The sequence below is a fragment of the Pristis pectinata genome, chromosome 4 (genome assembly GCF_009764475.1).
Source record: "Pristis pectinata isolate sPriPec2 chromosome 4, sPriPec2.1.pri, whole genome shotgun sequence".
Classification (NCBI taxonomy): Eukaryota; Metazoa; Chordata; class Chondrichthyes; order Rhinopristiformes; family Pristidae; genus Pristis; species Pristis pectinata.
The window spans coordinates 64,305,362-64,321,771 of NC_067408.1; the positions used below are offsets into that span (position 1 = coordinate 64,305,362).

The 16,410-nt window shown below is 40.8% G+C and overlaps 1 protein-coding gene across 3 annotated transcripts in view; it reads right to left on the reverse strand.

Annotated features, from left to right (window-relative positions):
• The window catches only part of tsc22d1 (TSC22 domain family, member 1), a 162,192-nt gene that overhangs the window by 2,714 nt on the left and 143,068 nt on the right, over positions 1-16,410 (reverse strand). For 2 of the 3 annotated variants that reach the window (XM_052013749.1, XM_052013751.1), the window contains exon 2: positions 3,028-3,079. In XM_052013749.1, coding sequence (XP_051869709.1) covers positions 3,028-3,079 — 52 coding nt within the window. Of the gene's footprint in view, positions 1-3,027; positions 3,080-3,750; positions 4,079-16,410 lie in introns of those variants that run through there. The other variant, XM_052013752.1, reaches the window with a different exon arrangement.

The following is a 16,410-nucleotide window of genomic DNA, read 5'->3' on the forward strand; positions in this document are numbered from 1 at the left end:
TTTGCAGAAGAGAGCACGAAATGAACACCATTGACATTGAAGAGGAAGAATGTTAAGTATTGGAAAGAATAAAGAGGACAAGGTGAAGGGTCTGGAACGTTTACAAATGGAAACACTGCTGGGCCCAAATGCAGATTATCCCAGTAGCACAAGCCCCAACTATCATTTTCCAGTCCTCTGAATGAGGGCTGCATGCAGTTGAGTCTCATTACCAAGCCTCCTGTTTTTCATTGTTTGGCCTTAGAAATAAATGAAGACCTAATGGTTAAGAATATTTACTCAGGCACCAAAATAGTGTTTGACAGCAAGGAAGAAACTTATAAACTGCAGTAAGATATCAATGGACTGGTTAGTTGCACATAAAATGGCAAATGGAATTCAATCTACAGGTGTGAAACAAGGTGAGAAAATGCACAATGCATGGTAGAGCATTGAACAGTTTGGAGGAACAGCAGGATCTTGGAATGCACATCCACCGATGACAAAAGGTAGCAGGTTAGATAAAGTGTTAAAGCAGCATTTGTGATGCTTGCCTTGACTGGCACAGATTACAAGAGTAGGGAAGTCACGCTGGGACAGTATTAAACACCAGTTAAACTACAACTAGAGTGTACAGTTCTGATCACCACACTAGAGCGAATGTAAAGATTAGAAGAAATGCTGCCAGGCTGCAGAAGTTTAGTTATGAGCAGAGACTGTTGTTTTCTTCTTTGGGACAAAAAGGAGGCTGAGGGAAGATTTAACTGTGTGTGTGTAAAATTATGCTAAATCATACTGGATGTACGTCAGACCTATTTTCCTTGAAATTAAGGTCAATAACTAGAAGGAGTGGATTTATGGTATGAGACAGCAAGATTAAAGGAAAATAATTTTTGCCAGAATGAGAGTTAAACTCTCAGTCTGAAAAGAAGGTAGAGGCAGAAACCCATCACATTTAAAACTGATGCACACGAGGAGTCGGTAACCAACAGAGATATTGATCAAGAGACGAGAAGTGGGAGAAACCAACAAGGCTCCACTTTTGGCTGGCGTGGACGTGAGCCAAAAGACCCTTGTATGATTACCTCTCGCCATGGTCAAGGCAATATTGATCTTCTATTGAAAGCTGAGCTGAGATTCTGACCCCATTCCCTCAGTAACCAAGTTCTCTACCTGCACAGCATTGTTTACTTCAGCTTATCCACTGCTGAAACCCATGCCTGTGCTGCTTACCTCTACTCTCACTTACTCCAACACTATCCTGCCTAGTCTACACTTGTAAACAACACAGCCAAAATCTGACTGACCATATCCTAACTTCCACAGCACTCCACTTACCTACTCATCACCCTTCTGCTCACTCAGTTACATTGGTTTCTGATCCACTATTAGTTTAAAAATTCTCATTCTGGTTTGCATTCCTTCATCATTCCCTCTCTCTGTTCCCCTGGGCCGGTGCTAACTTCCTGTACCCCACCTGTCCACTAGTTGCGGCTTCAGTTGAACTCTGGAATTCCTACCTTAAGAAAAAAAACCTGCCTCCTTGACTAACCACGAGGATATCTGTCCTTATGTCAAATTCTGCTCAATAACTCTTTGAAGTACCGTGGTCTGTTTTACCATATTAGAGGTTACTGCTGATGACGAACACTGCTTTATGCATCAGTCATTCGTGCCTGCTGAATGCAGAAATTTTAGCTGTGCATGCCACGATTTTAAATGCATAGTAGCCGAAGGCTGTTGATCTTTTGCGCCAAATGCATTAAATATTTGGGACACGGGAAATGCGTTCACTGCATGGAGCTCCTGCGCGGGTCGGCCGGCTGCGCTACCACCAGCTACCATTTGGCTCCGGCGGCAGTCGCGGGCGTCCACGCTTGGCGCCGCCCCCTCCTCCCCCTCCCCACCCTGCATTCCCGCTTCCGTCGTCTCCCGCTCCTAACAACTGCTGACGTCACCGAAACCCACAGATTGCGCCACGTCATCGGCCGCGGCCAATCGGCGGCTGAGTTATTTATAGCCCGGGTTTAAGGTTTGCGATCGTCTGGCAGCAGCCGGAAGATCAGTGCGAGCGGCAGAGGCGACGCACTGAGGCTCGGCCTCTGCACCCACTCCAGCAACGGGGAGCTTCGGCCCCACCGTGCGGCGGCGCCGGTGGACACTGATCCAGAGCCGGCCACCTCTGCGCAGTCCAATCACAGTGGATCAACAGATCCCCAGTGGACCGAGCAGCATGTATGGAGAGAGGAGCAGATCTCCACCCGTCACTGTGCGCCTGTTAGCCTCAATGTTTCTAGCAAGTTCTGGCACATTTCTCACTCGCGGGGCACTCAACCCTCTACCGCCTCCTACAGCCGCAATATACAGAGGCCCCGACTCCTGCCCACTGCACTGCTGTTGCAAACATTAAAGAGGAGCCCAGTGTCCTTATACCACACATTCTCTCACCCATTGCCAGATTGGGCTGTAAATCCACGCCATACCCAGACCTCCAGGGCACTCCGAAACGAGCACGACAAAATAAGCTTGGCGTTTGAGATATGCAAGCAGGGAAAATATTTACTCGATCTGCTGGCGTTTCAGTAACAGGAAATGGGATTTTAAATCACTTCGAATTATAAAACACGAACATTTAGCCTCGCCCTGCAGAGATAGTTTCTGCCCGAGGTCATGCTGTACAAGACAGATGCAAACAACCAAAACGCTGTGTCTGGTTCACCTTGAGCATCTTTGCATTGATTCGCAAGCGAATGAACAATAAATGCCCTCAGATACAGAGGACTAGCGGTGGAAACATTAAACAACACTGTACAGCGAATGCCAGAGCTGCCTTATTACACCTGTGATTTGGGAATTATTTCTATTCCTGGTCCTGCTTCCTTGGCATAGTCCCACTAAAACACTGCCCTTTCTCTCCTTCTCCCCCTCCCACAACTCCTACACCTAAGGGCTCAAAGAATCGAATTGTTTCCCCCTTTCTTGACATTACTGGACGATTAATAAATAACCCCCTTCCCCATAACCACATAAATATTTGGCTCCACTTACCATGGCTTGCTCGATCTTGTTGTCTATGGCTACCACACTGGCACCAGAAGAACTGCAAAAGAAACACAAGAAAACAAGATTAAGGCAGCAATCCGACTGATGCACGAAAAAAAAACAAACAGGCGAATAACAGCCAAATCAAGCCCCTGCCAAGATCTAATGTAGAGCTGAAACCTGATAATAGCCTTGTTTTTGTGATATCTGATGCATTATATTCACTCCTCCCCTGCCGTGCGAGCAGCTTGCAAGGTATGCAACAGAGCGATATCCTCGTCCCGACCCCAGCAATTTTGTTTTTAAGAATTTAAACCCATTTTGCTCCATGTGTAGGATCGAGCTTTGAACAAAAAAGAACGCCGTTATCTTCACTTTTTGCTGACTCCGGGGTCCCCCGCTGTAATGCGGCAAAATAACAAGCCGGTGAGACGACGCCAGCCATTTTTTTCCCTGCATTGCTCGACAATATTTCCAGGGGCACATATTCAAGCAGGAGCTCCCGGGACCCAGCAAACATGAAAAAAACAAACTCACTTTCCCCAGAAACCCCCCCCCTCCCCCCGCACCCCCTCCCCACAAAGAGCCCAAGACTTCGACGAAGCTGTCACCGCCTTTAGCATCGCAGACTGTTGCAATACAAGAGGCATTTGCTGTACTGTATCTGACTGCCTCAAACAGAAGCGACCTTGCACTGCTCCAAAATAAAATGCAACCACCGACATTTACCTACTGTCTAATTTCACGGAGGCGTTTTCTGTTCCAAGCAAAGAGGAAAGGAATGAAATCGAGAAATTCCTCAGCTGGTAAACCCCAAGCTCCATCGCCAGTGACTTATAATATTCAGCATTCATGCTATTTCAAAAGAAAGATGCTGGAGAAACGATGCTTTGCTGCCTGTGACTGCCCGGTCGCCGCAGAATGAGTGATGTGAGGGTTAGAGTGTGTGGATTTTGTCTGGGACTGCTAGTGAACCTGGAGAGCCACCTCCACGGCTCCACAAAGAACCCTGTGATGGTGACAAACAGCGCCCGCCGCCGCTCCTCCACAAAACCCCACGGCACGCTCATCAGCATAATACATGCAAAGAACGGCACCAGCTGCGCCGCCCATTGGCTCACCTGATACTCATTAGCATAATATATACGTACAAAGCCGCAACCGCACAGGTTCAGCGGGCCCAATTTCCATAATTTCCACATACAAGGTTACACGCACAGGAACGCCCACAGTGTCAGGTCCAGGCACAGGTAGGGCACAGGTTGCAATTAAGTTGATTGTTTAGAACTCAGTTCCCTCTGCTTATTATATAGCGTGACTACTTACGGGAAAGATTCAAAGGAGCATGAATGAAAATAAGCTGCATGGGGAATAATGAAAGGAAATGAAACCAATGGGACTAGGTGTTATCCTGTACTGCACTCTTAAAAGGACACGGAGCCTCCCTCCGTATCGTTGTAAGAGTACAGGATAACACAATCCCAACAGATTGAAAATAACAGTTTCAGAGCGAACTAAAATCTACAAATAGCACCCATTACAAATCCGAAGAAAAATAGAAAATACTGGAAACACTCAGAGGGTTGGGCAGCATCTGTGAAGAGGGAATCACACTCAATATTTCAGTTTGATGAAGGGTCACTGTAGACCAACTCTACATGTCCTGCTGAAGAGATACTGCTGGCTGGTTTTGTAAACACCCGACAACCGAAAATAAAACCCTGCATATGATATACATCTAGAAACTAGATTTGCACCATAGGGCGCGTTTAAATAATTTGCAAGGTGCATGAGAATTAGCAATTCAATCCAGAGGCAAATTCGCCATCTTGTCAGCTATTCAGTACTTTTTAAATCTCAATTCCCTGATTAGTTACAATATTAGAATTCTCTCTATTGATTTGGATTTCCCTACCAAGGGAAACTGTAGTTCTCTGGCTAATTCCTAAAATATCCTTAATTATTGTAATAATCAAACCAAGCCATTCCTGAACCTCATCTCTAGGATATTTCTGCAACCCATTTTGATCGCAAGTGTTCTGATGAATGGTCATCAACCTGAAAAGTTAACACTGTTCTCTCTGCAAGGATTGAGTACTTCCAGCATTTCCTATTTTTTTAAAAATATATATTGTACCACAGTGGACCCAAGGTCAAAACACCCTGCCAAAAGCCATGCCTGAGATTTCCAGAATATATCAACTGATGCTTGGTGTAATCATGTACATATTTAACATTTATAGGGTGTTTCACAGATCCATAAAACTAAATGAGACGAAGCCACACAAGGAAATATTTGGATACCTGACCTATAGCATGGTTAAAGCGGTAAATATTTGGACCCGGACAGCTGAGTGCAAAAATTTACAGAGAGAAATTGGGATGTACTCAAGACCACAACTAGATATAAGCAGAGATATAGTCCTTTATGCTCCAAGATACTTGGAGGAAGAGTTGCATACTGACTTAAATACTAGAACAATATAGTGACCAATGGCATAACTCTGGATTTAGGTCATGTAGTTCTCTATACATGATAACTGCATTAGGACTTTTTTGTTTAAGTAACAGAGAAGGTAGTAGATGGAGGGAAATATGGTTGATGTACATACATACTCCCAAAAGGCTTTGGATATGTTGCTGTGTAATAGATTTGTCATCAGATTGAATACCTTGGAATAAAAAGGGATGGAGCAGCAGGGATAGTAAAATGGTGAGCCAACAGGAAACAAAGTAGTAATGAAAGTTTGTTTTTCTGAATTGAAGGGAAGTGTACGGTACAGGTCCCTTGGGGTCAGTACAAGGATCACTGCATTTCGTAATGTGTACTAATGACCTTGATCTAAGTATGCAGGGCACTATTTCTTGAAGGTGCAGTGAACTACGAGGAGGATAGTGAAAGTCTTCACGACGATATAGGTAGGCTGGTAGAATGGGCACATAGACGTTGAGAAATGTGAAGTGTTGCTTTTTGAATGCAAGATTGAAAAGAGGAATATAACAAAGCATACAATTCTAAAACAGGTTCAAGAAGGGGGATCTGGGGGTATATTGCATAGTTCAGTGAAAGTGGCAAGACAGGTTTGTTGGTTAAAAATGCACAGGGGATCCTGGGCTTTGTACATAGAGCTATACAGCATAACAGCAAAGTAGCCACGAGGAACCCTGGTTCAGCAACGGCTGCAGTGTAATGTACAGTTCTGGGCACCACCAGGAAAGATGTGAGGTTTTAGTTCTGTGGAAAGACTGGAGAAACTGGGGTGGTTCTTCTTGGAACCGAGGAGGTTGTGAGGTGATTGGATAGAGATTTCAAATCATGAAGGTTATAAATTGGGTAGATAAAGAGAAACTGTTCCCTTGGCAAAAGAGTCATGCCAGGGACATAGAATGAAAATGACTGGCAAAAGATCCATATCTAACACAGAAAACAAAGCAGGGTCTGCAATGACTGACAGGGGTAGTTCTAATGGCAGATTCAATTGTAGCTTTATAAAGAGAGCTGGTTAAGTATCTGAAAGGAAAGGATTTGCAAGGTTATGGGAAGAGAAGGGGGATTCACTGGATTACTCCAACATGGACCTAGTACAGACTTGACAGGCCAAACGGCTTCTCTAACTACTGTAACTATTCTTTGATTCTGCATTTTTCTTGTGGAAACATGATTCTATATATACCTGCTGTTAAATCAGTCAAAAAAAATAAACTGCATAGTAACAGAAATAAAGCTGGTGATTACGAGTTTACGATAAACTACAGCACAAATGACCTGTACTAACTTTACAAAGAGAGATCTATATTATGCTCTTGCTTTGCATATTTTCCTGTAATATTAGTGGGTGTAAATTAAACACCATATTCAATCACTGGGCTTTAATGTACAAACATACTGTCCCCTACTGTTCACCTCTGGTAATAACATGCAACCGCTTACCAGAATAGCTACTAAATATGCAAACGTTGCTCAAACTCATTAAGTGGAGCATTCTAATTCCACAGAAATTACACTCATCTTAGAAGGTGGCAGAAAATGAGACAGGGTTCTACCGAACGTTTTCGGAATTTCCCATGAAGTTATTAATGGTCTTTAACACTTCCACCAAGGAGAAAGGCAAGAATCAATATTCTTCGCTGCATATTTATATATAATATCTCACATTGCATATTAAAAGGTTCATCACTGAAAATATTTTTGACACTAATTTACACAGAGATAAACAGAGAAGACTAAAAGCTTGGTCAAAGCAGTAAGTGTTAAGGAGCATCCTTAAAGGTAAGGGAGGGCGACAGAGGGGTTCAGGGAGAAAATGTCAGAGCTCAAGGCCAATGTAGTTAAAAACATGACTATCAATTATGGAGTGCTGAAAATGAGCACTGCACAAGTGGCTGCAGGATTCTAAAAGGAGGAATTAATAAGCTGATCAAAAATAAAGAAAACAACGTAGTATCAAATGGAGGATAATATCAGAGGACGCAGCAAGAAATGGAAGTTTGATTACAAGTCCATCATCAAAAACTGGTAAACAAATTCAGTTTTGGAATTTGGGCCTTACCAGCAAGGCCAGAAATTAGTGCCCATTGCAAATTGCCCTGAGGTGGTGGTAGTAAGTTTTCTTTTCAAACTATTCTAATGTGTTTTGAAGGTGCTCCCACAGTGATGCTAGGATTTTGAATTAATAAAGATGCAGACCATTCTTTGTGGTGATTTGATAGAATTGAGAGAGTGGCTGAATCCCCACCAGAGCAAATAGCTGTCCACATTAGAAGTCACACACAAGCAAAACTAGATAAGGCTGATAGGTTTCCTTCTCCTTAGGGAGTCAGATGAACTTTCACTATAATCTGACACCTTTATGATAATTTTTATTGACATCAACTTCTAAAATTTCCAGTTGCTTTCTCAAAATCCTGAATTGCAATTCTTAAACTGCTGTTGGGATTTGAATTCCTGTTCTACAGATTCATGCTAGACTAGCAACATAACAACAACACTGATCAATCACCTTTTAAATTATTGCATCAAATGGGACATACCGCAGTGAGGATTGTCTCAATTTGTGGCTTTTGCAATTTCATATTCAAAATAATCATTTTGTTGGTTTCTTATATAAAAAAAGCTGCAGATTCAACTTTCTACCAGTGTAGAATAATAACCGTACCCAATGCCAGGAAAAGACCGGAAATTAAAATTTTGTTACTGCAAACAAAGCCTCTGTAAAATCTTTCTTAATTCATAAATGTTTTCCATCAAATGCTGTGCCTATTGCCAAATTTTGGATCAACTCACATCAGATAAATAGGAGCAAATATTAAAAAAAAACAAATACTGAGAATCTGAAAGAAATGCAGAAATAACTGAAAGAATAACATGTAGTAATAGTTCAGGTGAGATCCCTCATCAATGCAGCTAGGGGGTTTCTGTTCCATTTCAGCTGCACGTCTAGTATCATTCAAAATAAACAACTTGCGGATAGGCATTCAAATAGGTATCTCAATATATTGAAATGACTTGACTATGAAACCGTGACTTAAACCACAGAGAAGAAAGAATATTTTGGAATGAAGTTACTTTAGTAGTTGAATCTTTGCTCTTATAGATTTTAATCTTGCCTTGGAAAACAAAAAAAACTTGCATAACTCAACAAAAGCAAAATATTGTAGATATTGAAAACTTGAAATAAATATAGAAATAGGTCAGGCACTACCCACAGAGGGAGAAAAAAAAGTTATGGGGAACAATCTGACTTTAAATCCCCTAGCTAGGTAGAATCTGGGGGAGTTGATGAGAATGTGGGCAAAATAAAAGGATTAATGTAAGTTTGGTATAAATGGGTGGCTTGCAGTCAGTACAGATTCAGTGGGTTGAAGAGCCTGATCCGTGTTGTATGTCACTAAGGTGGGATTTGAATTCAAGTCTTCTTCATTGATTGTGTTGGAGAGTTTCCTGTTATCACTTGGTTCTTGGGCATTTGACTGGAAACAGAAGGAGCAGGAATTGGCACAAAAAAGCTCTTGGGCAAGCTAATCTACTATTTCAACTCCATTTTCCCTATCTCCATATTCCTTCATTCCTTTAGTCTGATAATCTTTCATTCTAGGTTTAAATGACCTCAATGACTGGGTACATCCTGCAGGAGTCTTCGCAGAGTCAAAACTTTGTTCTGATAGATTTTACCTCAGTAAAACAAAAAGGAGACTCCTACAGAGTTCCAACTACCCCACTCCCTTTTCATCATCTTGATTTAGCTAATATCAGCCCCTCCCTTTTCCTTCCTCGATTTCTCATGGCATTTCTATCAATTTCCACAACTATTTATTAGAAATGCACAGTAAAGTCATTACAAGGAACTATAACAACACAGAGCACATCATCCAACATTGATAATAATCATTAGATTCAAACGTAACAAAGGGGCACCCAGCAGTCAAACCTGCAAAGTCCCCCTTGCTAACCCAATCCAACATTCCAGGCTCCTCTGTTACTACCCCCCAGCGCTGTGTATGTCCTATTCCACAGTCAGGAGAAACAAAGCTAGCAAGCACAGTGCTTTGCAGTTGGAAAGGAGTGGCCCTGGAAATCAACATTGATTCTGGACCCCATCAAGATCAAACTTTAGGTCAAACAGTGGGAAGGAAACCTTTTGCCAGCACCTACCACTCCCTTCATTTGATGAATCAGTATTTCTCCACGTTGACCACCACTTGGGAACACAGAATAGCAAGAACAAAGAATGCACTCTCGATGGGGGAAACTACCTGGGAAGTTTGGGAGAAGTACTATAGCAGGTTGACTGAGACCTGAGGTGCTTAAAGAAACAAGGGGGGGAGATTGGGGGTGGGGGAAACCTACTTAACACTACCTTTACCAATCTGTCATACAAGCAGGAATGACCAATGCACCATTTCTGTGCAGTCTATGTCCTCTCTGCACATTGAAGGTACGTTCCATTGTGTTGGGGCACTATCACTAAGCTGAATGGGACAGATTCAGAATGAATCAAGTAGGTCACACTTGGGCATACTTGAGGAACTGAGGACAAATCAGCAGCATAGTTAGATTCCATCAATCTGTCACCATTTGGCTCCAGGCTCATCTTAGACTTTTGACTTTGATGCAAGACTTTCTATGGGCCATCTTTCAGCTGCTACACTAATGTCCAGCCCTGCATCTTGTCAAAGGTGGAGATGTTCACTGTGGATTGAAGTGGTCAGTTTCTTTTGCAGCTTCTCGTCCTGAAGCAGTCTGTGAAGGGCATAACCGTGACAAAGTCCATCTTTTGTCCATAAGTATAACATTTTCATCATACAATGATCAACAAAAGTCAGTTTAACCATCTCCCTTTGACATTCAATGGCATTACCATTGTCAAATCCATCAGCATCAACATCTGGTGACCACTAATCAAAAACTTAACTAGACCAGTCACAGAAATACTGTAGCTAACAGCGCAGGTCAGAGTCTGGGTATCCCGTTGATGTATCTACTTTACTGGTGCTCAGTTCACTTGGTTCATATTTCAGGAGAAGCGGAAATAGTTAATGTAATTTTTTTAAAATGTATTTGATAGACTCCCTTTGCATAATTTCTGCACAGCAAAGTACAAAATGATTTCAAGTACTCCCATTATAATTAAAATACAAGTATGCTACCATTAGAAGCTTCTAATTAAACTATCTCCCACTGCAATAGCATTTTCACATTGCAGGGTTATTTACTGGATGTTACATTTGGTACTTAGGCCCAATTACAATAGTAGTCTTGTCAAGTAAAAATGAGGCATCTCTATCTTGCTGCTTGTGTGTTTACATTTAATGAGAGGCTGGTATCATGCCGTGCTGGTCGCTCCACTTGCTGCCTTCAATTAAGGCAACATGGCCCATCACTTTGGATGGCCTCAGGCAGCCAAATATTTGATTTTCCCGCTGTTTCTATTCACTGATGTCGGGAAGGTTTGCAAAAAAATCCAAATTGCAAATGAGCATTTCAAATAATACAGGAAAGAATTGGTGGGATGAGTTGTAACACTGTGTTTACAGTCTGAACCACTACTGGGATGAACTGCAGGTCTTAACATAAGAAGGGCTATGGTATTTCATAGAAGGAGAGGGAAAATTGAAGAATAAATCAACTCACGTGGTCAGAATTGGACTGTAAAGACTTGAGAGTATCCACGGACTGCAGTAATGTTACTCTCAGAAAGTTGCATAGCATGATGAAGAATATTTAAATAAAACTCAAGTAAACATCTATAAAAGAAATAATGCCAGCTTCCAAACTGCATTAATGATTACTCAACGGTCAAGCAAGATACTGACTTGAGGAGAGACTGAATTTCAGAGTACGTGATGGCTATCACTAGATGAGCAGCAGGACGTCACTTGTTTGAGAGTCGGGGGGGAATGAAAGCTGGACATAGAGCCCAGTTTTTAACAGCCGCATTTCACAAGAGCTGAGTTCATAGTGATTGTTCTGCGTTTCCGTGTCCTGTTTGAAACTGCTGAATCAGTGCCCAGTTTCAAACCCACAACCAGACCAAGGAGGGGCAACAAACATTCAACTCCAAATTAAATCGCTGTCACACCTGCTAACCTAGAAGACATATACTTGGATTTAGTTCAAGATGAAATGGGCACAAGAACCCTACTCAAAATGAATTAATTCATAATATTCCTAGTTGGAACACACCAAAAAAAAATCTGACCACAGTCTGGCACTGAATAAGTAATCTTCCTCACAAAGGTTATGAGAAGGGCTGGGGAAGGAAATGGCAAATCAGATCATAGTGGTTGCCATGGTTTAAATTTTCTATAAGTTCCTTTTACTGTCCAACAGTTTCACAGAAGTTCTGCAGGAGAACCTTATCCCTTGCACACAAGCTTTGTACTTTACATTGCCTGATCTTGTAGTAATTGTACAATACTTCCCCTGCACAAAAAATTCAACAGTGCAATATTCAACTTGCCTTTATATAAGAGTTGGAGAGGGGGATTAGAAATGACTGAGCTCTTAGTCAAAAAGCTGAGATTTAAAGCAGCTTTTAAACCACAAAGTGAAACAAAGAAGGTTGAGGGAGTTCATTCCAGCAGGAGACCTGAAGAGATAGAGGTAAAAGCCAACAGCTCCACGCAAAAATCACAACTTTGTGTAAATTTCAGACCACTATTAGCAATTGTGCTGTGGCTATTAGAAATTCTCTCGAGCAAGTGGATTTCCAAATGAATTTTAACACCACTTTTCACATTAACAATGTTTGCATTGGAGGTTAATTTATGAGATTGCATATCAGAAAAAGTTAAGACAATACCATTAAATTTTCTAAATTAAAAAGGGAGCACATTCAACATGCAGTGAAAAAGCTAAATTAAATGAATTACAATGTGTACCTCTTCTATAGCAGTAAAAGATCATGACTGGGAGATGACACTTCCTGAAATTCATCACCTTAAAGATCAAACAGCTTTTGCAAATATATAAACTGTAAGAGGACGACAAAATTGTTTTTCTTTAAATTTAACTAAATTGAAAACTACATCAAAAACAGAGTTTAACTTTTCTTTCACTCTGAATTCTGTTTTCTAATGCAAGAATATCTGGTAACTTAAGATTTACCTCATCTATAATCCTTCCTGCTAAAATCGTGCCAAGCTGTAGATAAACTGGGCCTTGCAATCCAAATGTCTTCATTACCTTTTTTCTTCACTATTACACTGGGTGTTTGCCACTAGCTGTTTGCTCACCTCCTGACTGTTCACCCAACAAGGCAACTAGATATTCAGATGTTGAGGGGCAAATTAAATTCCTTAATATACTATAATGAACAACCATTTTCAATCCACTTTTGGGTGCAAGTATGATTTGGATTCCAACTTGCCACTGGGAATCAACTTTGTGTGAAGGTGTTTTGCTTTTAAAAAGGTGGGAGTGCTACTGTGTGCTGTTAGGTAAACTCTCAACCAGTCACACAGATGTTCAAAAATAAAGTTTAAAATTAGATCCCAGGAAAAAAGTATAATGCTTCTTGCTATCTATGTTATAGGTATGCATTACTTAAACATCCTATCTTGTAACATTCCTTTGAAAAATTCACCACTGCAACTCAAAATTGCTTAATCTACTTCATGAATTCACCTCCCACAAAGGTTTTAAAAGGGCAAAGAAAACACAGAAAAGTATAATTTTTAAAATATATTTCTCTATTCTCAGTACTCCACTTTTTCTTTCAGTTGTGACCAGAGTCAATCACAAATCCACACCAAGTCGCCCATCTCAGCTCCAGATTTAGAACTTCTGCTCGTGAGCAATCTAACTTATCCCAAAATCACCAACATCCATTACAGCCAAACAGTGTGTACAATGGGGTTTTCCATCAAGTGAAGTAGCACATTTCAAAAAAGACAACTTTTTTCCTGAGGAGCTTAATATTCTTCAACTTGTTTTCATCCCTCCATGGTCTTGTCTCTCCCAATATTCCTCCAATCCCCTCCAGTAACCCTTCAAGCTAATTCTAATCTACAAGCTCTGAAGTCTTACACCCTGAATAGCCCAATGTTAAGGCCCAAAGCTCCAGAATTCCCTCCTACCAATCTTTCCTCCTATAAAGCATTTAAAACCTACAACTCCGACCAAGTTGCTGGTCACCTTCTCTGCCATCTCCTTACGAGGCTCAGTGTCATTTCCTTTTCCTTTGTTTGATAACTGTCCTCTTAAAGGCTTTAAATACTTGGGTACTGCTGCTATGCTGTACCTGTACACTGCACAAGCTGTGTAATTCATTCCCAGCACAGGGAAAAGACTGCAGAAGCAGAGGTAGATGAGGTGAAGACAGAGACTAAATGTAAAATTGATGAATGCTTTGTGGTGAAAAGAACATAGGGTCAAAATGAGAAATTCCAAAACACTACCAGAAACTGAACAGAATTACTTTCACCAATCTCTCCTCCAACCACATAATTGTGCTCAGTCACTGAGAGCATGGTGGTTTTCAGAAAACAACTGCGCAATCTACAGGATAAATTTTTGAGGCCCGTGGTTTTGTTTTCAGAAAACAGTCTTGCAGTCAACACAATGCAACTTAATACTAGTCTCTCTCTGCACTTGGAATTACCCTTCTAAGCTTCATCTTTTGTACATATCTGGGAACCTTTACATCTTTAAACAGTTTTATAAACTACAAGAATGAAGTAACCTTTACCACAGTAAATGGGTGACCACTCTGAGTTGCTTGACTACAATTAGAGACCCAAATAGAAAGCCCAAGCCAATTCTTCTTCAAATGTTATCTCCGCCACTCTGCAAACTCTTCATACAGACCTAGAAGTAGCACCTTGACTGGCTGCAGCATCAACTACGCCCACCCTGCCACTCCTCCTCTTGGTCATATGGCAACCTTCAATTAGCCTAATGTTTCCCAGCATGATACGACACTTCCATAGACATACATTTACCACCTCCTAAACCCACTCTTTCCAATTAACATCTCAAAAAGAGAAAAAGACCTTGAAGGAAACTTCCATAAGAGTGAAAGCTCCATTTGAGTGGACAGTGAGGGCAGAAACAGTGACAGTTAAGAATAATTTAAGATAAATTAGAAGTTTAACGGAGAAGTTAGATTCCCCAGAAATATGATCATTTCAAAGCATAAAGGAGGTGATCAGCAATGTCTGAATTTGGTATTACAAAGAGATTATGTGATTTGATGGAAAGCGGATCTCTGTGAAGCTACTGCAAGTTAAATAGAAAAAAAAGTTAAGAGCTACAATCTACAGAGAAGTTAGATGAGGATGGGTATGATGAGTTTGGTCCAAAGCCAGGCAACAATACATACACAATTCCAGATCCCGTCCAATACAATGATGACCATGAAGTGTTGAAGGCTAGAATTCAAGGAAGGTAAAACAATGGTGACCAGATTGTTAGCAGACCATGCCACGCAAAAAAAATCATGGATTAGACAGGAATGGGTAGTGAAGTAGACAGAGGAGTAGTTGCGGGTAATTTGATCATCAATCCTCCATAACTAGAGAATACCCACACAAAGATAACAGGGATCAACTTGCATCAGCTGAACATGGCAAATAACTAAGCTGAAGGCAAATCTAATCTAAAGTAAATGGCAAAGAACAAACACAAGCTTGCAGGGTCACAGGATGACAGAAAGTTCTGATCAGGACTCACTCTGAATTTCAACATGGTTTGAATGTCATCATAAGCCAAGTAAAAATAAAATTTGATTTCAACCAAATAAAACAGATTTTTTTTATTATGAAGGTTAGAAATGGAGCAGAAGATTGAACCATAAAAGCAAATATTTATTTGCATCAAATAGTATCCGGATGATATAAAAGAAAGCTCTGAGTGCATGATTTGGCAAAGGACCAAAATTGCCAGCCATTGGAAAATCAAAAAGAGCAATAATATTTTTCTATAACAATAAAAGTTGGGTTTTATAGCTCTAATAACAAATTCATGAAATCTATCAGCAGATACAAATTTGTTTCAGGAAAAATTTGATGGTTTGAGATATCAGATCTACTTGGCAGAATATATACAAGAAATAGTGAATCGTACCAGCTGTATCATTAGATCTAATGAAAGGGAAGAATGAGCTGGTAACATAACGCTAGTTTATTCATTCACATAAGAAAATAAGTAAAAGCAATAAGGAATATTCAAGTAGTGTCTTAAATTGACTGACTTATAATTTCAGGATTGATTTGCAGTGATTTTTCTAAAGAGGTAGATAAAAGACAGCCCTGACAAGTTCAATACTGTCTTGGAGATTGGTTTGGAAATGAAGCATGGGAAAATGGAGTCTGCCAAGCTCATTCAGATTTGGTTATCAGGCTCACATTCTGGAATCATTTGAACTTGGCTGTAGTCCAATAGCTGGAGATTGAACATGCATTTCCAGGTAGCAGGGGCTGCAAACAATGTGCACCATTTCCTTTTAAAATAAGAATATCTATGCTCTTTGCCTTCAAGGACCACTTAGGTTCATACCTGAGAAGTCTTTGGATACCACACAAGGTTTTAAGAATCCACTAATATGCATATGTCAAGCTACTGATATAAAGAAATTTAAATGACCTGATCACGGAGGCAACAGTTCTTCCCAAATGCCCAAGCCAATGAAATTTCAAGGAGGACAAACAATGTGGTAAAATGCCAAGTATAAATGGCTGGGTTCACAGAACAAGTGGTCCACAAACCAAGGTTTACAGCCACCTTAATGAAAAACAAATTACATCTGGGCACGTGGAGGCCCAGTGAGGAATTCATTCCACAGCAAAAGCAGGCAGTGGCACTATATTTTGAACAAAATGACAAAACAAAGCATGAATGATGAAGATAACCTCCCTTAAGCATTTTTAATGCACCTTAACTAAACTAGC